Source organism: Rhipicephalus sanguineus, chromosome 1 (genome assembly GCF_013339695.2).
Source record: "Rhipicephalus sanguineus isolate Rsan-2018 chromosome 1, BIME_Rsan_1.4, whole genome shotgun sequence".
In the NCBI taxonomy this organism is placed as follows: domain Eukaryota; kingdom Metazoa; phylum Arthropoda; class Arachnida; order Ixodida; family Ixodidae; genus Rhipicephalus; species Rhipicephalus sanguineus.
The window spans coordinates 259,750,694-259,776,571 of NC_051176.1; the positions used below are offsets into that span (position 1 = coordinate 259,750,694).

General features: G+C 48.7%; 1 protein-coding gene across 2 annotated transcripts in view; it reads right to left on the reverse strand.

Annotated features, from left to right (window-relative positions):
- Nucleotides 1–772: 772 nt before the first annotated feature.
- Nucleotides 773–25,878, reverse strand: part of LOC119378825 (T-cell leukemia homeobox protein 3) — a 76,845-nt gene continuing 51,739 nt past the window's right edge. Inside the window, exons 3-4 of one of the 2 annotated variants that reach the window (XM_049411528.1) lie at nucleotides 13,078–13,122; nucleotides 773–1,619 (exon numbers count right to left, since the gene is read on the reverse strand). In XM_049411528.1, coding sequence (XP_049267485.1) covers nucleotides 1,343–1,619; nucleotides 13,078–13,122 — 322 coding nt within the window. In that variant the 3' untranslated portion in view covers nucleotides 773–1,342. The remainder of the gene's footprint in view (nucleotides 1,620–13,077; nucleotides 13,123–25,878) is intronic. The other variant, XM_037647847.2, reaches the window with a different exon arrangement.

A 25,878-nucleotide genomic window follows, 5' to 3' on the forward strand; every position in this document is an offset into this window, starting at 1 on the left:
ACCCTGCCCTGATTTATTTTTTTCCCTTCTGCACTGCTTCTCTGGCGCGCCATCCTACTCGCTCTGTCCTTGCACATTGTAGCGCGCCTATTGCATATGAACGTATTTATGTTCCTTATCTAACCTTTACTTTAGACGCAGTGAAACACTTTACGTGTCAAACCACATGATGAGGCATGTTTTCGAGCTACAAGGTTTCTGTTCTCTAAAAATGCCGCATTTATTGCATGCGCGCTCGATAAGAAATGAACGGTAGCTTTCATTAACTGTAAAGCTTCCTATCGTACGCATTTGACTCTCCAACATCATATATTGAAATCATAACTTACGTTAGATATCTAACCTAAACGCTTAATATTTCCTAAGCGAGGCAAGTGAGCTGCGGTTGCTTAAAAAGTGCTCTTCATTAAGAAACTCCAGTAAACAGTCACTAGCACAATGATCAAAAGCGTGCTCAGCGACGGAGCATCGTGCCGAGAAAATAGGTGCTAAAGGACAACGCTACGCTTTCGTAATGCAGGCTCACCCGCACACCGAAGTCGCCTTAACTGCCTGAAAGGCGATAGTGGATATCTCGCTGGCAGCACCGACGCAATTTAGGGTACGGCGATGCCGGAATCAGCATCTATATATATACTGTCGTATGCCTTATTTGTAAGGCACACTGAAGAACGGTTAGGGTGATACGAAGGACACGGACAAGAAAGTGGGGGGGGGGGGGGGCACTAAACAAGCGTCTGCCACTTTGCTTGCCCGTGTTCTTTAGTGCCCTTGAACGTCCTTGAGCTTTCGCTGACGCGAATTTTGTGCACTTGTAGCGTGATGTCCGCCATCTTGATGAAGTCAGTGCTTGCAGAAGCTCACGTTAAGCATTTCGCATCGATAAACTACGTCAGTACGATGTTGAAGTGCTAGGATATGCATATTGTGCCGCTCACTGTGATCTGGCGCCAACCCAGCACGCGACACCCGTCCCCACAGCCTACTGCACAGCTTGCACACGCCTAGAGCGCACCGGTAGGATTGCGTCCATTGCATGTCTTTACACGTGCACTGTAGTAGCAGCCAGCTGGCCGGGCCGCTCACTCGGAGAACCGGCGCGGTATTCAGTCCGTCAGTGTGGCCGGCACAGCGACGACCTCCCCGCCAAACGCAGTTCACAGTCACAACGAAGCCTTAGGACAGTCCACTTGAGAATCCATTGCAAATGCGATCACCGAGCAATTATGCGGTGCTTTCCCGGCTCCGCGCGTTGCGAACACTTTTTTGTCCCAGGTGCGAATCGAGGTGGCTTCAGCGCTTAATGCCCGTAGTCCGAGATCAGAGCTTGGTCGGCGGCCCATCAGCAGAGGGGCGAGGTGAGTGATGGCGGCTGCGCTAGGTACGCGGCAGCCGCCTGACTGCGCTCCGCGGCGGCACTCGCGTGAAGCGCGTTCGCCGCGGCTGCTTCCGAGGCCCAGGGCTGCAGTGACTGGAGGGCATGAAGCGAGGCGTTGCTCATGCACAACGAGTCCCGGGCGCCCTCGTAGATGGACTTGCTAACCACCTCGGCCTGGAGCGACATCATGAGCCGGTTGGCCGCGTGCCGCTCCGCCTCGCGCTCCTCCGCCGTCTGGCGTCTGCGAAGGGAAGAAAACGAGATATTGTTTAGGGCATCCAGCAGTCTCACCACCCCGTTATCAAGATTTGTGCAAGCAAATGTTGATTATGATATATGATATATATGATTATGCAAGCAAACGTTGATATATGTTTTTATGTTGAATTTATACTGCGTCGCCTGTGCACTTTGTTGTACGCACATACCGCATACCGTAGAGGCTTTGTTATGTACGCACATCTCAAAGCATCTACGGCTTTGGTGATGCTCGTCTGCATTTCTTCTTTCTTTTTTTTTTTCCTTATTTAATATGTTCATCCCCTTCCCCAATTGTAGTATAACCAATTGAGAAACAATTTCTCTTCATCCTTCGGTGGTTTCACCTCGCTATGGGCACCTCGCTATAAGATTTCGCCCATAGCGATGGGCGAAATGTTATTTGAGATCTGCTATACACTACTACCCCGTAGCAACTCCTCCGCCAGACAATAATGGTATGAGCTATGAACAAGGCTACTCTTGATACTGTTCTTCGAATTGCTATAGGTGTATCTATTCTCGGCGGTTTGAGCATGCAATAAAGCGCAAACATGTGAGGAAACGTGGATGAATAATCATGTTTCAACATTCATTTGCGCCTCGAATGTGAGGCTGTGAGTGTGCGTGTAATCACTGTAAATATTGCGAATGCTCTCACAGGTCGTGAACATACGAGTCACACGCGTATTTCTACAAATAGTGACGTTGCTGGTATTGTGACCAATGGCAATATACCCGTCGTTAAAAGCGGCGCTTCTCATGGCACTCTTCCCGCAGTCTCTTGCTGGCCAATGCTAAACGAGGCTCCGAGGGACCTTCTGGAGAGCGGACGAGGTCATGGCTACGTCACCAAGAAGTGATCTCCAGACAGCATGAGCTTTCAATCTCTCTTAGCTGGCACTGTCATTATTCTCGGTAAATCTGCTTGGGAGGGCGTCTGGTCACGTGGGCAGGTCGTCGCACTCGCTCTGCCGCTGGGCGGTCAGCTCGCGAGCCAGGCATTCCTGGTCGGCTATATTGTAACGCCACCGTCTCGGCTGGCGCCTCGGTTGCGGCTGCCGTTGGTGCGGCACACCGAGAGTCTCCGTTCTAACGGCCGTAAGGACTGCAGGCGCACTGTACTCCCATGGCAGCGCGCGCGGCGCTGTGCCCTGCGCAGGCGTCGGACCGGTTTTCTTTTTTAGCGGCACTGGCTTTGCCCGCCGGAGTCCTCTCCTGTCAGGTAGGCTGCGGCAGTCTCGCCTGCCCCTCGCGCGCGGGCGCACCTCTACATGTGCATTAGCCCGTCGCGAGCGCCGAAAATAAACAAAGAGGGGGCAAAACGCGCATCAGAGTGCTCATTACGAGGCCAGATGGAAGAGAGACCTTCTCGGGGCGTTCTCCGGGTCTCAGATATGTAACGTGTCTTTGTGAGTGCCACACCAGGGGAAGAGAGAAGAAAAAAAAACGCGAGCGCTGCATGCGCGACCGACCATCTTGGAGTTCGACAGACGCAGCGAATAAAAAATGAATAAATGAGCTGAGTGGAGAGAGGAAGCGTAAAGACCGTGTGCGTTTGGGACTCAAAAGCAAGCGTCGTTCGTGTCTCGTTATCGCTAAGTGCCGCCATCAGAGTAGAAGGTGGGCGCGCCGAGGAAGTGTGAAGGTCGAGCGAGTTTAGTAAACGCCCGTGGACGGCGGGGCTGTCCGACTTTCTGTGGAACGTGTGTTCCGTGCTTGGGCCGAGAAGTACTCGTTTCGATGACACATTCATTGCGAGCGTGAAACAATGCTCTCGTTAAACGGACAAGCTGTTTTCTTTTTTTCCCCACTACGGATTCTATGCGGAGATTCTCGCCACTTTTGAGATATCTGAAGACTCAACTCTTGCATCACTGCCCCGTTTGTGTGTATACTGTCACCAATACAGCTTATCACATTTGTGGTTTTCAAGGATGCATTAAATATGATGAGATTCGGCGCGCAAAACTGTGCATTTCTGGCAAAGCTGGGCCTCCTTCTGTTCAAAGAAATGCAGCTCGTTCAGGAATGTGAGAATCGGAGCCCAAACCAAAAAATTTAAGTTGCAGGTAGGCGTTTCCAGCGGTGTAACTTTTACTAGTCTTTACATATTATCCAGGAAAATAAAAAAAATCATAGTAGCCTCCTCAGATGTGAGGATGAGTAGCGCGCTATTTAAACTGCTAAGCTTTTATCAATTTCGAATGCCAATACCGAGGAGCAGCTGGTGTCAGTTGAATACGAAACCTACAACATGGCCTTTCACAGTCATTGCGGTGTTTCTCGTTGTTTTTTCCCCTTTATGTTCAGGCTTTCAATGATGTGTGCTTTTGCGTTGTAGGCAACAGCAAGATGTCGACGCGCTGGTACTTGCGCCGCCGCGTCGACTGCGTACGGCCCAACTATTTTGACAGCCATCTTGTTTCCTAACCGCAACGCATTCTTGAAGCGTTCAAACGGCGAGCCTAAAAATGCCCGCGCCTAGTGTTTCCCGACGCTTTGCGAGGCCCAGGCTACTTCTGCGTCATAACGGTGAGAGCCAGGCGGAATACAAGGTTTGCGCAGTTCTCCACCGCTAAAGCCACAAGAGAGAGGCGGCGTGCTGCCGTAGACTTTGGCAATCCAGAGCCTTGACAGACATACTGCGCTTTGAAAATGCAACGGTGTATACTAAACAACGCCAAGGAGAAGAAGAGGGGAGGGGGTGGAAGAAAGACAAAAAGAACAACGAAAGACCCATGGTGTCGCCCACATAAAGTACCCATTCCCCCGCAGGGAGCGTAGCACACACATTACACACCACACGCATACACTCGCGTAGACAACGATAACGCCCACACAGAAGAAACGGGCGCGCAAATGCAGCGGAGTTGAGGCCCGATGAAAAGCAGCAAAGACGAAACGCGCAGACTGCACAAAAGAGCGCCTGGCGCGATGGTGGCGGCCGGAGCGCATTCGCATATAGAAATGAGCCGGCTGAGCGGCGTCGTCGAGTCAAGCGGTCGACTCTTAAATCGCGAGATTCCATCAACTCGGCCACTCGTTCCACATGGGGCATGCTCGGAGCGGCGGCGTGGGCCCTATGGTGGAGTCCGAAATCCGGGTACTTTTTCCTCGGTTCTTTACGAGGGTGTCAGCGCAGCATCAACGGCCGGGGAGTTGGCGCCGCGGTTTGCGGCCGCCGATAAGGCACCACCAACAGCCACGCGCTCCCGTTTTTATCGGCGGCCATCGCGGCGATTCGCTTTCGGCGCTGCAGCCTCGTCTCTGGACGCGTGGGGCGGTGGCTCCCGGTGTAAGAGCGTTCCGAGAACGCCTCATTGAAGCGCCAGCGGAAAAGACGCTCGCATATACGGAGCACAGATCACGGTGCGTGATGTCGCGGATGGACGCGACGTCGACCCTCCGTTGTCGGCAGAGAATGCATCTGTCGGAAGTTGGGGCCTCCGCAAACGATGACGCCTCGCCAAGCTCTCGAGCATGGCGTGAAATATCCCGACGGCTTTCTCTCAACATGCACGCTGCGCTACGGCTGGCACGGTTCCCTTGCTTTACTAGTTCCTTTTTTTTGTGTGTCCTTAGGTGCCCCAGCAGTTTCGTAGCAAAGTGTCTATGAAATATAAACGAAACGAAAAGCTCACTCATTGTTACTAAGAGCGCATCCTATATTATATATGCAGGACTCTACATTTCGCAACCGCTTCTTCAGTTGCATGCCGTTTTTTTTTTTACTGCCTCAACAACTAACTCCATTGCCGGCAATATCGTCAGCACACGTACATCGTTTCTGAATGCGCAGCGTGCAATGTGTTTTACTATACCATTGGGGAGCCTTTCCTCCCTAATGTAATCACTCTAATAGCAGTCTCCTTACTTTACTCTCCATGAGGACATTGATCAAAGTATTTCTACTCAGGAAGTGGTGTCGCTGGAGACACCTTCGCCATACATCCGCAAAAGCACGTTCCATTTTTTCTTCTTCTGGGAAGTCAACGCATCGTTGTTACAACGAACATTCATCGATATACATGCGCCTAAGCTTCTGGTGGAACGCGAAAATAAACCGAGTAATAAACCGTGGGAGGCCTGAGCCTGGGTATCGAAAACCTGCAGTACCTCTCAATAAAGTTATTTCCCTCCATTTGTTATACATGTATTTTCTTTGCTGAAGGATGTTGAGTGCGTAAAGCCAGACCAGAGAGGAAACAGAAACGACACGGACGTTTAATGCATGATAACAACAGACACTATCGAGACTAAGAAATAAATCATCATGAGGCTACATATAAGGTGTCGTACATACGCGTTGAATGCACTAACATTAAGGTGTTCCAGTGCGCGCGGTTTCGTATGCGTCCTTAACGGTAAATTCTACGCTTACTGCTCCAGCTGCGGATCACCTCAATAACAGCTCGCTGCATCCACAATGGCGGCGGTTCCGACTTGCAAGTTGCCGGCATCAGTTAATGTTAACGACGACCACAATTCTGATGCCGACGACGTAGTGCACCGCGTGTGAGGCTGTATATATATATATATATATATATATATATATATATATATATATATATATATATATATATATATATATATATATATATATATAGTCAAGTTCTGAAACTGGATTTTCATCCAAGCGGCGCTCCTGAACGTCACCGCGCTGTGAAACCACGTTGTCAGGTGGCCTTGGTCAGTTACTGTATACCTTCACGATGCAGCACTCGGCTATGGTTTCTAGCACTATAGTTCTAAACGTGACGCCGGAACCGATCATAGTTTTACTATACTATCCTAATTCTCACGCATTCATCCCGCGGTTATTACATACATGTCAACTCTCACCGAGCATAAAGCCCCACAGAAGTGCTCCTTTATGTTGCAAACTCTGCATATATATATATATATATATATATAAGCGGCATTTATATTAGGAGGCATGCAAGACAACACAGAATCCTGAAACAGCAGTGTTTTAGTTCGCTACTGATGAGTGTATGCTTTGCACCTGCGGCATATCTGTGAGTCTCGGCAACGTCCGACAAGCATTATCTCTAAGTAAAGTAAAGCCCCAGATCCATAAGTTCACCGCTCCCGAAATGTGGTGGTCATGACTAGAGGCCGGATTTTTAGGCACTAAAAAAGCTCGTTTTAGGCGCCAAAAATAGGCAGGCAAAACAACCTTTTAGGCTTCCAAAATAGTAAATATAGGCACAATAAGTTTTCACATAAATGCAAATAATTTCAAACGAAGACGTGCGCGACCTCTATCTACGACAGGAAAACAAAAATGTTATTGCTTAAGATGGCACAAAGGCGCCAACATTTGAACATAGCCTGCTTTGTCCCGCACAGTTAGCACTCCCGTGTTCTGGAGAGTGAGTCAAGTGTCCACTGTCGAATCAACACACTCCTGTGTGTCTTTCCGGCGTGACTAAAGTGCAGAGCAGGAGCAGACAGCCAGATTGCTAAAAGACCAGAAGAGAGGGATTTCTCCATTGACCGGGTCGAATTACGTAGAGCCAATTTCTCCCCTGGCAGTGAACCACTGCCCTAGGCAGGGGGGCGGGGGGTTCAACCTTCCCCCCTCCCCCGAAACTTTTCAGTTAGCGTGTGTCTATATACACGCACACATAAAAACGCATGCACGAACATATGTAGAGTATGGTTGCCCCCCCCCCCCCCCCCCCTGCAAAAGATTTCTGGCTACGCTGCTGCAGTGAACACCTTAAAAAGTAAATTACAAGCAAAACAAAAGCTGCATGTACACCACATTTTTCTTTCTTTTTTTGCTCTTCACTCTCCTTTCCGTTGACGGCTCTCCGCGGTTTCGCATTTGCCAACCGCTCGGGCCATGTCAGCGCGGCGGCGAATGCTCGCCGGCGTGTCCCGCTTCACTGCTGCTGGCGGTGTTGGTTGGTTAAACTAGAGGACTAGAGTCAGTTGAACTAGAGGACTAGGTTGAACCCCATAGTTCCCAATAGTCAATCTTACGCGGTAACATGAACAACGGTCTCAAACAGCGCCCAGGCGCGAAATTTGAGGCTAAATAGCGTTCATGTAAGCACAAATTTTGGAAATAGGCATTTATAGGCATTTGTAAGCATTTAGGCGCGAACGCCTAAAATAGGCATTTATAGGCACTATAAAAACAGTATAAAAGCCCTTCTTAACCTCTAATTCATGCTCATATGTCAAAAAGGCACGATAGGAGCGCAAGGAACAAAATAGGCATTTGCCTAAAATCCGGTCTCTAGTCATATTCTAAAGTTACGTACATGTAAATTTCTTTCATCCTCGCAGCAAGCAGTAAATAAAGACTTATTAGAAACAGGACAGTTGTAAATAAGTTACTACAAGGATAATAAAGGCATAGCTGCATCAAATAGAAGCAGAGAGAGTATCGAAAAGGAGTGAAGCCGTTTTAATGAAATATTAGACGACATTATCGAATAAGATAGACTTGTTAGTGTTGAAGTGACACCAAACATCAGCATTAGAGGAAACACTGCTATCACTGGTATCGAATTGCACTGATGTGGAGAGGAAAGATTGGTTATTATCGTGGATAAGATTAAGGATGAACTTTCCTTTTTAAGACTTTTCGCGACGGAACAGCAGCGTATGGGGATATCAGTGTGACGTGGGAGTTTTTAAAGTATTCTCTTCTAAGGTAACCGTTCGGGCCGCTTCAGTTGGGAAAATGCCCTCAGGCTTATCAGGTGGAGTCTTTAGTTATTTTACATTACAAAGCAATTTTCTTTTCCTCATGCACGGACTAGTCCAGAGCAGATGCTGGGGTTGAAAGCAGGTCTACGTACAGAGATGGAAGCGACATTTTGCTTTTTGGAGCAGATTCTGGAGAAAGAATGCTAGTTTAGAGCAGCTATTGGTGTTTTCAGAGCAGATGACAAAATATCCCGATTGACTCCTGGAGTTTAAGCCATCCTTTAAGTATCTCATAAGTATTAATATTTATTATGAAACATAATGCGCCTACGATAATCACTACAAATTGTAAGAAAGAAATAATTAAGAAGATGGATGGTCATCGAACACTAAGGAAGATGAGCTATAAAAAATTTGACGAAGCTTGCAGTAAGTCGCGCGCGCGCAAAGCTTGAAACAGTAAAACTGGACGATCCTGAAGATTTGATTGTTTCTGATCCTGAATCTGATTGTTTCTAGGTTGCTGCTAGACTTTGTTGCTAGGTTGGTCACGACACGGATGTCCAAACTCCAGAAACAAGGGTTCGCACCTCTCATAGATCTACGGGTACGTCGGCGTTGGCCTAGTGCTTCCATAGCTTCGGGCTCTTCTGGCAGCCGCCGTTGCCTTTGCCATCCCATAAGCAGCTTCGCACTAGTCGTGCCAGTTCTTTCTCTCTTTTTTGTCTCTATTCCCATTATTCCCCACACCCTTGCTACACTGTACTATACAAGGCTATGCAATGCTCTGCTAGCGTGCCTGGATAGCCGAGTGGTTAGGACGCTCGCCTTCGCATCGAGGGTACGCGGGCTCGAATCCCGCCTCGTGAAGGATTTTTTTTCAGCAAGAATTTTTCTCTTTTTTTATATCTTTCTTTCCGTCTCTTTCTTTCTTTCTTTCTTTCTTTCTTTCTTTCTTTCTTTCTTTCTTTCTTTCTTTCTTTCTTTCTTTCTTTCTTTCTTTCTTTCTTTCTTTCTTTCTGTACTCGTTCTCAGGGTTATTACAGGCCACGCCGTAGCGGTGAGTAGTGGGATCTGCTCAAATTATGTGGCACATACCCGTTCATGACGATAATAGTTTTCTGATAGGCCGCACATTACGGCTAGCTTAAACAGCTTCACTGTTAATATTTAAAATATCAGAACTTCTGGCAGCAATGATATCAAACCAATAAAGCTGAGCACCAAATTATAAGAGTGACCGCAGTCACACACGACTGACTCCGAAGCAGCATGCAGTTTATAATCGGTACGAAATCAAAGCAATCTGTTATTTTCATAGTTCATCAAAATAGCCTGAATTGAAAGTTGAAAAAAAAAACGGCTAAATGGGCTGTACACTTAAAATGCCAGTTCTTCTGGCGTAAATAATGTCAAAGCTGGTAAAGCGATAAATGTCACATATCACAGTCGTCACAGCAGCAGTTAGTAATCAGTATCATGTCGAACTAATCTCACGCACATGCATATCACCAAAATAGTCTGCTTGTCAGGTACAAATATAGAGCTAAATCAGATATATATCAACAATGCCACTTGTCGACAATGACAATGCCAACGACAATGTCAACGACAATCCCACTCGACAACGCCGCTTGTGGCATCGTTACTGTGCTAGTATGCAGCTTGTATACAAGCTGCATACTAGGATGATAGTCTACAGCTTGTTTTTAGTTTCGTTTAGGCTGGCTGGATGGTCACACGGTTAAAGGTCATTGTTTTCAGCTTCCCAGCGCCGTTTCGAAGCAGTTTTTAGCAATAATTAGAGTTTGGAGCAGCACTTCCTTCCCTGCACTTATCCCGTCCTCGCGTCAACCACTACCAAACTATAGTACTGTTAGTGTACTACTACTACTAATTATTATTGTTGTTGCTGTTCTTATTCTTCTTCTTCTTCTTCTTCTTCTTCTTCTTCTTATTATTATTATTATTATTATTATTATTATTATTATTATTATTATTATTATTATTATTATTATATTATTATTATTATTATACATAGTAGCAAGAAGAAGAAGGGGTTATTATTGTGAATAAAGGCTTGAATTACTTATACATGAACATGTTTCCATGTGTACCGCTTTTTTCTGTTCATTATTCCGCTCTCCAATTGCTGTTGAGGAAAAACAAAACAACCGGTCACAACATGGGGCAGAAACATGTCATCAAATTCGAAATTCAATTCGAATAAAGTTTTTTTTTTTTGCCATATACACCGTTATACCAAGATCAATCAGACGAACGCAGCAAATAATGCAAATAGCAGAGGAACGAATCGCTGTATTTAACATCCCCATAGGTCCCAAGCATGCGGGATCACGGAAACTTATCGTGCCGTATTCGGTGTGAAAGTACGGCTCCGCCGCCGACGATGGAAGCGGCTGCTGGTGGGAGGATGCGGCGGCGCCGCTGCACCGGAAGTAGTGGCTAGCGTCGCGACTTCGACGGCGCGCTGACCTGGCCACGTGCGAGCAGCTCGCGCCTACGGTCCGAGGTGGGGACGAACCACCGGCTCGCGACGCCGAGTCTCTGTAGGAAACAAGGGAGCACTTTGAAGTGCGCGCGGCGGCGCCGAAGGGCGAGATCTCGGCTGTGCGCACCGGTGCGTGCCGTGCTCGTCCATGGGAGCGCTTCTTTTTCGCAGCGGCAGATGAGCCGCGTAGGGGGCGCGAGACACCTTTTCCAAGGCCGCCGGTTGGCTGCCGGCGGAAGGGGCGCCATCGCCAGGGCGATCTGGAGCCGCCGTGGCGCCATGTTTCGCCCCGAGCGGCAAGCGCGGCCATGAATTTATGCAACAGTTGCCCAGCTTGCATACAAGCTCGATTGCGGCCAGAGGTGAGGAGGAAGGCGAGCGTATGGGGGAAAGGCGGAGGCAAGACTGCTCGAAGACAGAGCCGTAATTTGGCTCCTAGGTTTTACACGCCATATACTCTTTGATTGCGTATCCTGACGAGGGGCTGTTTACGAGAAGGCGCGGGGTGGCAGGGGGGAAAGAGATAATGATCGCATGTCAGTCGGGGAAACTCGTGTGATTGTCTGCCGCCGCCGCCCTGAGCGACCCGCAGACAAAAAACAAGGGGCCTGGTCGCATTGTCGAAATAATTTCGGGTAAACGACAGCTGTAATGGTCACTTAACGTGGCAGTCTTTCAGAGCGGTCCGAGGCGAGACGGCCAGCGCGGCCTCACGGCGCCATGTGTTCCTCGGAATCGGTCGCCTCGGTGGCCGGTTGATTGATAGATTGACTGCATTTCTTTTTATTTTTTTTTAACGAGCAGCCCCGAGAGCCGCGGACGTGACGCTGTCGCCCGCGAAAGGTGCGGCGGCACCTCGGGTCGACCCGTCAGGCACGGCGCTTCGATCGCGCGTGCCAACGCCCCTGCTGGACGTGGCTCGCGCTGGCCGCTCGGCGGTGCGGCACAGACAACTCGCATCGTCACTGGCAGTGTGCAGAAAAGGCGGCACATCTCGTCGAGGTGATAGGGCGTGGGACGAGTCGTTAAGGCAATGACGGAGCCCGAACTGTCAGCCTAAATTCGATCGCTGCGAAAGTGTGACCACGCGCAAGCAGCAAGGAAGCGATACCCCGGGATACAAATTTTCAGAAGCGCTGCGCTATGCAGCCGACGCTACAATCAAAATCGGAGATACCCGAGTTAAAATTGAACTTGTTTTTAGGAAAAAGAAATCTGGCTATATATATATATATATATATATATATATATATATATATATATATATATATATATATATATATATATATATACACACACTACTGCCTGATTTGTTTATAGGTGCAGGGAGGATGGAAAGAAACGCGAACAGCGTGCCGCGCTGTTTTCGTCATGCTCTGACCTTGGTGGCAATGAAGAGATGCTAGAATGGTTCTTGTTGTATCATCGATGGCTCTATAGTTGCCTTTTATTACCATCCAGGCTAAAACCGCTTGAAAATAAATGCGAAACAGCACAGAATGTAGATGCCGCTGTGTTCGCGTTTCTTTCCATCCCCACTGTACATCCGCTTAACGGGGGTGATTGATTGATTGATTGATTGATTGATTGATTGATTGATTGATTGATTGATTGATTGATTGATTGATTGATTGATTGATTGATTGATATCACACTGCTGGCAAATCCAGCAACCGATCTGGCACACATTATACAATGCTTTAGTTCAGCAAGTGAGAAACTTGCATGCCTTGTCTAAAACCAGCTAAATATTGCCCTTTAATATAAATTTGTACACAGGCTCGTGTAAACACCAAACTGCTCCTTCAAATGAGAAGTCCTATATAGATCAGTAAAGAGCTCTTCGAACTTGCCGATTTATTTGAAAATAGCTTACGAACCAGACAAAAAATACATACATATGCCAAATAAAAAAATGTTCAGTGTTCTATTCACCTTTACCCACATCTAAATATGCTACCTAGAACCTCATTGCTTTTGTTATTTTGTGATTCTAGGGGTGTTTTCAAGCGCTTGCTGTTATCCACTAAACAAGAGTAAACGCAGGAAAACTAATAGATTATTATTTAATGCGTACGTGCTGCTGGAGATATGAACAAAAAAGCTAAAAGTGAACATTGCGACTACCAACCTATATAAAGTTACAAAGTCAGCTCCTGACCTACCTTGCAAAATTACATTTTATAAATCCTTCACTTAAATATTCAGAAGCTTTTCTAAAAGAGCCCCGCTACATCGGGTTGTATAACTTTTCACTTACAGATCATCAGGAAATGCGGCGTAGGTTGAAAGAGGGCTGATTTTTCTGAAATAAAAGGAACACGTCTCAGAACCCTTGTTGTGTTCCAGTTTTCACGAGTTAAATGTTCGCTCACATTATAGAAGTGACACAAGAGTTACAGTTAGATGGGGACACTTATTTGGAGAGCAAAATTTTTGGAAGTGGTGTTAATCAGATTTAAAATTAAATATAATAAAAGTACATTGCCATCAAACTTTCATCATGAATAAACCGCGAGTGAAACAAAAAGAAACCACGTAATTGCGCATGAGTATGCAAGGACAACAGCGAGATAGGAATACTCGATTTCAGGGATGTAGCACACGCAGATCGAGAAAGTTATTGCTTTATGCATAGATGGCTTCGCTGCAGTACCAGACCATACAAGAATAAATTAAGGCCCACTATGCAGATGATAAATTGGCACGCCTATGAATTTATTATTGTTTCAGTCAACATGCACGAAGGCTATCAGTGCGACCCACGCTGTATTTATTCTGTACGTGGCATCCTACAGTACCTGGCAGGCGTAAGCACCTGGTCTCGCATCTGGCCGCCATGTAACTCCACATGAGCCACTCTTTCATGCGTCTCCTCAAAGTAGGCGTAATATTTTCTATTAACAACTGAAAAAATAAACTCCGCAACGAAAAAAATAACAGTTCCTTGATAATAAAAAATGAGTTGTTTTACACAGTGAATCAATGCGTCAAAGGTATACGTATGGCGTTACAGTAGCCGCAAGTCCTTACGAATATCGCACAAATGATGCGAGGTCACAGTGTCTTATAGTTATTTAAAGACCGAGGAGGTGCAACGTTGTATCAGTGCCACAACAACCAGTGCCACTGACCGCAATCATCATGACGACAATGGCTATTTCTTAGCCACCGTGGTGGCATAGGGGTTACGGTGCTCGGCTGCTGACGCGAAAGACGCAGGTTAGATCCCGGCCATGGCTGTCGCATTTTTCTGGAGGCGAAAAGCTAGAGGCCCATGTAGTGTGCGATTTCAGTGCATCCTAAAGATCCCCAGGTGGTCGATATTATCCGGAGACCTCTGCTACGGTGAATCTCACAGCCTGAGTCTTTTTGGAATATTAGACCACCATAAACCAGCCACAACGACCATTGCACAGCATTGTCCTCACTTCCGAAGTTCCATGTTCAAGCGAAAATGAAAGTCAAATACTAATAGTCGGGTAAACGAAAACACAGTAACACTGCTAATATTATACAATAACTTTGGTCGTTCTGCTGCTGCTGCTGCTGCTACTGTATGGGCGGCACGGCCGAGTCAGGCAATGTTTGCCTTTACCCGTGTCTCCTGCAATATCAGTATCGTCCTCAATAAACCAATAAAGAAAGAAAAGAAAGAACTTGATTTTTCCGTTTTTCTTTGTGTGTGTGTGGGGGGGGGGGGGGGGGGGGCTTTGCAGAGTGTAACGTTGGGCGATTCGGTGCTTATATAACCCCTTCCGTCACTGTGTACACAATTGTGTACGCGAACTTCGCAGGCGCATCACACGCCGCGTGTTTCTTCAAATTGCTTGAAACTCAGAGTGCACATTCGTGCAGGCTTCCTGAGTGGACAGCTAGCGGTCATTTAACTTCATTGTGCTGGGCATTGCTGCAGAGGATCACTTTGCTGGAGACATTACCACGTTAGGCGATCCTTCGACGTGCCGCTTTCCAGGACCAACGTCAAAAGTATTTTTTTTTTCGCTCGAAACGAATACAACTAAAAAAACAAACTGTCCACGCATTTCGGGCCTAATAGATGATTTTTTTTCTGCAAGTATTGAAGCTGACCGATGGCAGAATAATTAGATAATGAGTTACACACTAATTAACATTAATTACTAAAGCTCACAAAAAAACAACACATTACTTCATTTTCTTTCTTGGAATGTAATACTGAGTGCTTTCGAATTATGCCACGCGAATTTGACGCATTTGCAGACAGTGCATCATAATTCGTGACTGAAGGGTATCGCTTAACGAAATATCTGTGGCGCAACTGAGAATGAGAAAGAAAAAACAAAGAAGACCACTCTATCCTGTGTTCTTTGTTTTTCTTCTCCGTTTTCAGTTGCGCCGCAAATATTTTCGTGCTCGATGCGGCATTAGGCATATAGCTTCCCCTGATGAAACTATTGATGATATTGGATGCATGTTGCTGAAACCTTCCGTAATGGGCTGTTTCATTGAGTCGTTTGTTTTTCGTTCCCTTTCTATTACAAGGCACAGCACGGCAAGTCCTAAGCAACTCAGTGGACTTGATATCTTTAGGTTTAGTGCAAAGAAACACGGTCATTTACGTCATTATTAATTACCACACTACAGTTAAAATCTCCAAATAATTTCCGCTATCTTCCAGGCCCATCCCAACAATTCGCAGGGCAATCAATAAAGTTAATTGATCTGATCTTGATTGACCAGTGTACTTGTAGCTGTAATGAGCTTCCTTCATTCTATACATTTCGTCGATGTGGAGAGGGTGGTGCCATATTTGTTGCGAGCATTTTCAATTTATCAAAATTGGTCCATTGTTCAATCAATAGACCGCACGTGTGCACCCGACCTGAGCGAAGTAAGAGGCGGCCAAATAATGTACACAGTTTTTCGTGTGCGTATATCCGCATACGTGACAAGCCCTCTTTAGAATAAGACGTTTAGCCTGCATATTGATTGTTTATTTGCTGGCTGTGCTTTGCTTGCGTGTTCGTGTATGTGTTGTCTTGTGTGGGCAGGTTCAGGTGAACATCTGGACATTTTCTTTGCTTTCTTTTGCTTATGTGCGGGTGCCTAATTGAGTGCCGTGAGCAAACTGTAACCAGCAGATTGATGTTGACGCGATACCGGTCGCTTGCTCCGGCAAAATGAACACACGAACGTCGTCCATGCCGCTATAGCGACGGCACGCGAGCATGTTTTGTCGCAGCGCCCAATGGGGCGTGCTGCGGGCTCGAGGCACGTCGTGCGGTCTCTTTTATGCTCGAACGCCCGCCTCACAGCACGCCAAACGCTCCCGGACTTTTTCGCTTTCGCGAAAATGAAGAGGCCTCGCGCGCAGGCAAACGCGTACGACTACAGGGCGTCGTGCCACACGGTGCGCTGAAACGGGATCGTGATTAACGGTGAGCTCCCGCGGGAACATTCCGTTTTGTCGTTTGTGCGGGCGTAACTGCGCTGGCACTGTCCGCCCAACGAGAAAGCGGCCAAGGAGTAAACAGCGCTCTAGCTTCGCCTCCGAGCCCCAGCTACGAGCCTTTGCTTTCGACATGCGCAGCGCCGCACGTGTGTGTGCGTGCGTGTGTACACACACGAAAGGGAAGCCCTCGAAGCTTCTAGCGTGCGCGCTTATTGCTCGGGCTTCGCCAACTCCTGATTACGTTTCAACGCACGCTCGACTCGCGTAATTAATTTGCATTCTGAGAACCTCCGAAAACGATAATTAATGCGCTCCATCGCAAAAAGACGGAGAGGGAGCGAAGCAGGGACGAAGAAGAGGAGGAAATGAGGCTGTGCTCGCGACGAAGCTGCGGCCCACCGCAGACACCGGCGCACGGATGCCTCGGGTCGATGGCGCCAATCGATGGCACGCATGCGCTTCTCGGCCGCCGCCCCGCCAGCCTTAATTAACGCCCTAAGTGTCCGCTTAACTTGCTTCTCTGATCTGGGCCGCTCTGGATGCGTTTACAGCTGCGAGCGTTACGCTGTTCGCAGCCACACCTGCAGGCTCTAACTCAATGAAGCCGCGCGCTCCGGCCTGTGGAGCGATGCGAGACGCTGGTTCCCCGCCAAAGCTTCCCTCGCGGGAAACGCAACTCCGCGAGACGACGACCGGCGCGTTTCTCGGCCTGATTAGATGCTGCGTGTCTACGGGGGCCGCGCTCGGCTCGATGACCGACGAGCGCGCGGTCGGCCCCGTCAGCGTGTGGATACGTGCGTCAGCGCAATCTCGGGGAGTCGCTGAGGGCACGCGGTGCAGACTCACAGGGCTTCGGGCTATATTCTTACACCACTATCGTCGGAGAACGTCACCAGTCATTTTGGCGCAATGTGAGCGCCTGTTAGGTGCACTGCTTCACCGAGACTCGCGGTTTTCCTCAACACGGGAAAGAAGGAGGCGTATTCCGTCCGTATACGCCGTCTCGTGGAGATAGCTGTCGTATAGCTTTCAATCTGGGCCAAAGCGACGCCCACAACGTCCTGAAGCCAAAAGAAAGCGAGTCCAGCTGGTAGACGCCTTAATCGCTCTCATGGGGCGTTTTATGTAGGCAGCGTATTTTTCGAACAACCAACTTACACCAAGAAATTTGCCGGTCGGGTGTATATGCACACTGTAAAGGTGGAAAATGACCTGACTCTACAGCCTCATGCACTTTTCTGTTTGTGACAGCGCTGGCCAGAAAAAGTGAGGAACGCAGAACCTTTGACACGACTATATATATGTATACATACCACGGACATTGACTTGAGTGATTTCAGCTCCGCTATATCGGGCGGGGTGTTGCCTTTTTTTTTTTTTTTTTGTATCGTCATCCTAAGCATCATCGAAGCGAAGGCACAGTCTCGCTTCGATGATGCCTAAGATGACGATATAGGCTTCTATATTATAGCTAGGACTCCGTGTTTTCGGATAAATCCGAAAAAATCCGATAATCACTCGCCGGTAAAATTTTGACAATTCGGATTTATCACATAAGCTCCAATTTTAAAATGGCATTTTCAACGTTCAAAGGGCAAAACAGCGCACCTCTGTCAGCGGCAGCAACCTCGTAAAATATGCTTGCGTCTATTATAACAAGCTTTAACGTTGTAAAACGAACAAACGTAGGTGTTTTGTATTCAAGTATTTGTGCTTGTATGTATCTGTGTTTGTGCGTTCAAAGCTCCCAGGCATCTAAAATACACTTCAGTATGTTGGCATGTTTTCGTGTTCAGATATCACTCCATCTAAGATTGTGGAGTAGTGAGAATAATAATAATAACAATAGGTCCTTTATTTTTCATGAGGCAGGCTGGGAGAAAAAGCTGAGAAGCAGCTTGACTAGCTCCTGCTCCCCCAAAAGTACACTTTGGGGAGTTTACAGCAGCGCACATTAACAGCCTTATTATTAACAGGGTAAGTGAACAGGAAGCGAGAAAAAATGAAAGGATGGAGAAACTGGATTATCAGCAACAATGCAACGCATTTTCATTGGAAATAAAATGAATAAGAACTCATTGCAACATTTTATAATGCGAAATTAAACACCGAATTTCGGAGAATTTGAGACTTACGTGAAATAAACTCCGATAAACGCCGAATTTCCTCCCAGCAAATAAACTCCGAAGAACACCCTCGGAATTTCAAGAAAAATAAGCTCCGAAAACACGGAGTCCTAATTATAGCGTAGGAATCACAGCTTGGCTTCGTAAGAAATTCAACGGCGGCGAAAATCTTATGTGCTTTATATAAGCCTAACATGTTTCGCGGAGGTTGTTGTTTAACGACTTTATAATTTATTACCTTCAGCGGCGAGTGGTCCTCCAACTATAACGTAGTTGATACTCGTTTCTTGATAATTACCACCAAATAGCGCAGAGCGTGTGTAGTCGTGTGCACACGCCGAGATATACATACGTAAATTTGTTACCAAAGAACGCATATATAGCCTTACAGTCCGCGCTTCAATAAATGCCTCTAAACTTCTCGTTTGCTACTTTTACTGGATTTAAAAGTATTGCATAGGTGCATGCTGCTTGCGTAATTTCTGGAAAAGTCACCTGCCGAAAGTTACGAAGCTTATCTACAAGGAGTAAAATATGTCTGACAGAGTGTTGCAAAAGGTCGCTTTTTTTTTTCTGTGTGCACATCAGGGGTGCTGTTCTGGACATTATTAAATTCCGCCATGGTGTCAGATTCCGCCATTAGTAAACTCTGATTGCCCCAGAGAGGTGCGGCCTCTCTGATTGGCCTAAAATGCCGTCATTACGAAATTTGACAATATGGCGGTATTTGACAGTGTCCAGAATAGCACCCCAGCTACGATGCTCTGCACGACAGTTTACCTCTCCACTACACGGTCTCCGAGCTCATTTCTTACGCTACATTGAACTTCTAAATGGAAAAACGCACTCCGTAATTCCGATAATCGTGCCTCGAAAACATATCGCAACGTTTGTACTCTTGAAGAAAGGCAAACTCACAGGCGCCAATCGAGATAAACAGAGGTCTAGATTCAGGGCAACAAAACAGCAGTGGCACTTCCTTTCGCTCAGCATATTACGGTTTCTTTTTTAGTTGCCCCCTTTTCAGGAAAACACGATTCGCTATGAGCATATGTTACGGCAGAGTTGCCACTTTCTTTGGCGCCGAGGCAGACATTCAAAACCGGTCTTTACACTGACTGACGACCGATAAAAGGGACGTCGACTGAGATTACGGAGCAAGGCAGCGGAGGGAGGGCCAGCGACATGCGTCCGGCATTCGAGTCCTTCGGTTTAAACAAGCTCCATCTGTCCGCACGGTTTACGAGTAGGTAGCCTTCACGTTTCACGCAGCAGGTCGGTTGCCCATTGCCGCCGGCTTTTTCCCGTCTCACAGGCCGTGAAGGGGGGGGGGGGGGGGGGAAGCTGTAAACTCTGTAATTCACTCGGAGCGTCGGCGAGTATACACCGCGCGAAGAACAGCGCCGACAGGGCGCGCGCGCGACGGTCCTGCACGCACGGCACAGCTCAAAAGAAAACCGCAGTAGTTCGAAAGGAGGCGGAAGGGCAGCTCGTCGACCGAACACCACCAGTCCGCCCATTCATACGCGCTACGCGCTTCTCAAGGCTGCCGTAATGAAACGCTTTCTCGACCTATGTCGGCGGGAAAAGCCCCTCAAGCAGGCAGCGAAAGTACCGAGGCAGGTTGTATTCAAATCGGACAAGAAACGGAGCGCACCTTTTGCGGCCGAAATGGGTATCATCACTAGCGGCAATTCCGTGAACACTGGCCTCCGAAGCGGCCCCCACCCGCGGCCCATTAGCGCGAGCCCTCTCTCCCCCTGAGGATTCTCGGCGCACTGACAGCAGCAACCGTGGCCGCAATGACACACGGTACCGCCGGCTTCGAGAGAGGGGCCTAGCGGCGCGGCGTTCGAGAGGGGTGGTGGCATACGGGGCCCCGGCGCCGCGACGGGCGCCCCCGCGTCTGCGGTCCAGGCGCCGGGACCTGCGCTAGATTAGAGAGCCGGCCGGTTGCCACTGCAATCAGCGGCGGCCCGTGAGGCCCCGGTCCCTCCGCCGCGGCCGCTCCCCTTTATGCAAATGCACGACGGCGCGCTACACTCGATGCGCTTCCGCTCTCGCTTTCTTTTTTTTTTTTCGGGAGCCTCTCTCGAAGACGGCATGCAACGCGACGGTACCGCCGCAGCATCTTATACGATGGGAGAGGCCCACGATAGGGGAACCAGAGGGGACTGCGCGAAGCTCCAGCAGAGTTGACGCTGCGAATAAGGACGTACATACGTTTAAATGACCGCTCATAACAGGTGCATTGGGTCAGCGGGGATGCGATGCCGACTTTCACGCGAGTTGAGCTTTAGCATCTGTATTTCGCGGTATTTGAAAGATTGGTATGATGGCGTCACGTACAATCTAGACCTTCTACTGTTGTTTGCAAATAATCATTCGGCAGTATCGTGATTGGTTTTCTGTCACCCAAGGAAATATGGTCAGCAGCACATAGCTCTATGTATACTTTAGTTTATTGGTGTATGTGTAGCCTACGTCAGTAAGCAGATTTTTATTCAATAAATAAGAAAATGATGAACACTAACCGGTACATCTGCTTGTCCCCTACAATGTAATACTTGACGTGGTTTTATAAAAATCCGGAACGGCGCCCGGTAGAGTACATAGTTATTTTTCTACGACGAACTGCCTCTAAAAACGTCGCACCTAAGCGTCTTCCTCATATTCCACATCTGGTCCTAACTGAAAAGGACCAGCCCTACTATTACGACGAATATATCCTTAGGCCTCTTTTGATACGTGTGTCGACGCTATTGTGCGCTTTCTTCTAGAAAATGCCCACGACACATTTTCCTCCATCGGTAGTTTATACACAGCAGACAGGGACTGGTTTAAGTTTCCTTTACAAAGCGATCAGATAAGAAGCTAAGAAGGCGCCGAGTGCATGTTGCGCGACGACTGCGTGCGCGCTCCTCTGCGTGCGGTTCCAGGTCGACACTTCACGTGGGCTTATATGCATGCGTAACGACTTCGTGACGAGAAACTTCACGAGAAAAGCAAAGGAGACGCTGTGGGGAAACTCTCCCAACTTGGCTTCTTTGTCGTCAGATCGTAAAAAAGAGACGTGCGGAGAAAGGATCGCTGCAGAAATCTTGGGTGAAAATCGCTTTGAGGCGCAGGAACGAAATAAAAATATAATAAGGAACATGCCCGGCAGCCGTCTCTCCGGCGGACGCGCGGTGCATATGCATGTGTCTGCAAGTTGCTCGCGCATCTGTTCGGCACGGAGTTACAAACGATCCGCGTGCTGATATGGAGAGCACCGTTTGCAGCGCCGCTGCACCCGGAGTCGTGGCAGAGTCCAGCAGCGTCCTCGAACCTCCCACCCACCCAGCGCTGTCGTAGCGCTATGGCGGGACACGCGTGTCTATTGTTCGCCGCGCCGCGCACCTGGCGCGCTTCTCGCGAGCGCGTGTTGTTTGCGCCTGGACAGCGTGCACGCGCGGCCAAGCGTTTCGAGAGGGGCGCCCTCGCGAAATCTGGCGCCTTCGTGAGCACGGGGCCGCGCCGATAAGCGCGCCGCGTCAATGGGGTGGAGTTTCTAGGCGCTCATTAGGGCCCGCGCAATCGTGCCCGTGCCTCCCCTCGCAGAGACTGCAAGTAGCCCGGTTCTTCGGCTCGACCGGTCGCCCTGGGACTGCCCCGGACGAAGCATCGTCGTCTCGGCAAAGGGGCAGGCCCCCTTGGTGCTCGTTTTAATTGGCGCACGAAAACGGCGCCGGGGGGAGGGGACGATGCTTGGCCGGCGACGCAGCCAAGAAAAATAAACGCCGGCTGGTCCCGATTATCCCGAATCGGCCCCGGCCATTGCAATGATTGGTGCCCCCGGCGGCACTTAAAATTCCGCTCAGGTGTTCTTCGCCGTGTAAACGCGACTTTTCTCGAATGTATCATTCATGGCTGCCAGCATCTCCGCCCAACTAGCTGCTGGGGGGGAAGAGCTCGCCCTCCCCCCCCCCCCCCCCCTACCCGCAACTGACCGCGGCGCTCTGACTATAGGCCTCCTCTTTAACGTCCCGCTCGTAAAGTTTCACCGGTTTCGTCTTGACCGTGCGCGCGGCGCATTGCATGCGACGTGCTTACTTTGGTCCGTCGCTTCCTGGGCTGGCCGCTGCCACGCATATATATCAGTGCACGTGATTTCGCGTCAGTCTGTTGTCTGATAATAGCGGCCAGATAAAGGGAGCCAGCTGGTGGTGGTGACAGCTATATAGGTCGTAAACGATGGTGTACAGCGCAGTCTCGCCTGGAACGATAGCTATTTCTGCGAGAAACATATATTGCCTATTTGTCGTATACTTTCCATTCACTGTGAAATGCGTCGACAGATGCCCGGCCGTCCTGTGGTCTTACTAATTCATCTGTTTACCTCATATAGGATGTCTCAAAACTACAACTGACGTAAGAAAAAGAAAGACCGGAAAAACGCTGCAAGTAGTTCATAGAATACGTAGTTTAGCTTTGCAAAGAACAGTTTTGTTCTTCAAGGGGTACGGTGTGCTGAAAAGGATGTGTTCATTGAGAGCTGCGAGCATACTTCTTTGAGCAAACTGTCACAAAGGAAACCAGTGTCACATCGCTGAAGCACAAAGTTTCGATCGACTGTCAAGCACGCGTAATGCGTATACGCTTTCGTCGCCTAAGTTGCGTTTACCCCTGGAATTCATCAGCAACGCTGCGAAGTATATAAGTGCCATTTCCGAAGCGCATGAGGCGTGACCTGCAGCAAGGAACGCCTGAGTCACCACCGGCTCTCGCACATTTGCGCAATTTACCGCATCGAGACGGCACGGGTGTTAGTATTCGCGATTATTTTCCCGGTGGCCAGAACACTTGCGGCGGAGAGCGATGCGCCTTTAATCCAGATTTATTAGAGTCAAACGCGCTTTAATTTCCGCCGATGGTCACGTTCCAGGCAGCGGTGCCCACAAGTGGCCCCTCCCTCGGCCGCGCGGCGGCGCTGCGCGCAGACGCCCCGGGAGTGGCTAATCACTTTCGTATATATATGAGGAGTCCTCTCTCTCTCTGTCTGACTGGCGAAACGTTCTCTGTCCGCGTACTCTTTAATCGGGCATTAATATTAGCTTTGAATCGGCGCGCGGAGCCCTCGCGTGGAACGAATTAATTATTGATTGCGCGCTGCGAAGAGCGCGCTGGTTTCGGGGCCGCACACGCCCGATCGACCTGCTCGGCGCCGCCTGTGGCGAACGTGAGTCAACTGCAGAGATATGTCGCGGGTCAGGACGTGCCCCTACCTCTCGAACTCGAGGCCTCTGGTCAACTCGACCGGTCAGCGCTTTCCGTAGCGCTATGTCTGCCTAAAGTGGGGCCTCCGCTCGGTAGTTCCATGCGCGTTTCTCCGAAGGCATTTATTCCTTTAGACATGCCTGTATGCACGAAGATGTAGATTTCGTCTATTCAGATTAGAATAAATACCAATTAAATTGTATGCGATAAGGTTATAGCACTCCTATTGTTGGTCCACGGTTGGTTCCGCTTGAGGCCCGTGTACTTAGATTTAGGTGCACGTTAAGGAACCCCAGGTGGCCAAAATTTCCGGAGCCCTCCACTACGGCGTCTCTCATAATCATATCTTGGTTTTGGGACGTTAAACCCCATATATTATTACGGTTGGTTCCGCATGGTTTCGGTAAAGCAACGCACTTAAGAGCACGCAGACAACACGAAGATAGATACAAATGGTGTTGTACAGGGCGAGTATAGCTTTGTGTGCAAAACGCTAAGGAAGCGGAGAAAGAAAGCTCCACCGATGGACGCGATATCGGCGAGCTTCTCAAAAAACATGGCTGATCCCTCCGTCATATGAATCGGTATAACACGAAAGTGAAACGCGTCTTCACAGAAGTAGTGCTTATTGTGTACCGATATATGAGAGCTTGTACAATGTCTATTCGTGTTTGGTAGCTATAGCACCGTTTGACGTGAATGCACCCATGTTGACGGCATGTCTCTATCGCGACTACTAACGCCCATGATCATGATTAAACCGTTGTGGTAGCTGACGGAGTGAACATATATTTGGACACAGCGAATCGTGAATACCGCGTACGGATTATATCAACAAGCTCATAATCAACACTGGTACCCGGTATGCACTTCTTCAAAGCGTCGTCATATAAGGAGAGAAACGGCACGGTGTGCGCTTTCTAGTAATGGGTAGCCGATGCCTGTGCTGATGCATACATAACACACACTGTGCTTCAGCAACACGGGAGGTAGAGGTTCGTAGCCTGAGCCGCAACCCGTGCGTCCCGCTGGCCTCTGTCTCGCAGGCGCTGCTCTCGCTCCACCAAGGCACGACATTCGCCCGTCGAAATCGCGTCCTTTCTGCAACGCATATTGCAGCAGTTTTGTTAGTCGGTGCTCTCGCAATTGAAGCAGTCGGCGGCGGAGAAATCCCGTTGGTGCACGTGGAAGCTGCCCTACTCCGATGAGCCGACGCATGCTAACACGAAGCCAAAGGCAAAGAACGTAACTGCGTCAAGGGTGCCTTAACCATGACTTCCGATATCGCCCGCAATCTCGGAGTAAGCGCTAGTAAGTGTCGATCGTGAAGCATTACTTCTTTTCACATCTCACAGACGGCGGCACCGCCCCGCTCCGCCCGCCGCGAAAGAGAATGTGTGAAAGATATAAGGCGCGTTCGCGCTGTATCTATCGCTTCTCGAGTTAGCTTAGTCGGTAGAGCGTCGGGCGCTTGCCGTCGCGGCCGCACCGTCGTGGGTTCGATTCCCAGCCGGGTATCTTTTTCTTGGTTTTTTTTCTTTCTCACTCGTTGGCGTCCATTTTATCAACGTCATATCCGTGACGGATGTACTTGGTGGACCCCGGCATAAAACACTTTCGTGTTAAAAACATGACCAAAGGAACGTGACAAACGAACCATCCCTGAGAAAATTGCCGTAACATTTACAGTGGCGGAATACGCTATCAAATCAAAAGTTGTGGCTGATGAGGAGCTCCGCGCGATGCGGAACATGAGTGAAATTATGCACGTTGTGTGCATCATTTCCTCCTTTCTGTCTCTTCGTTCACGGTACACTTACAGCCGTCATGTGGAGGCTAGAAGGAGGAAGGAAACAGAAAGGCAGAAAGTAGGGAGTTTAACCAGAAAAGTGTCCATTTCTTACGCTGGGGCAATGGGAAAGGGGAATAGCAAGATGTCAAAAATTTGAAGCAGCTTTACTGACTTAACGTTGCGAAGACTGGTTAAACAGCGGAGCTGGTGGCATCATATTGCTATTTCATTGCTTGACTTTGCTCATAACGTTTAGTGAACTGGAACCCAATTTCTGTGGCACATATATCCGCTATGCTGGTTATAGACAGCCCCATTTTTCAGCTGCGTTATGCTCCGCAGGAATTACCCTCGACCTTAAACAGCCCCGCCGTTAAAATAGTGGAGGGAAGGAAAGAAGGAAATGTGCAGCGAATGCGCTAACGCGTGTGGGATTGCACCACCAGTCGGAGG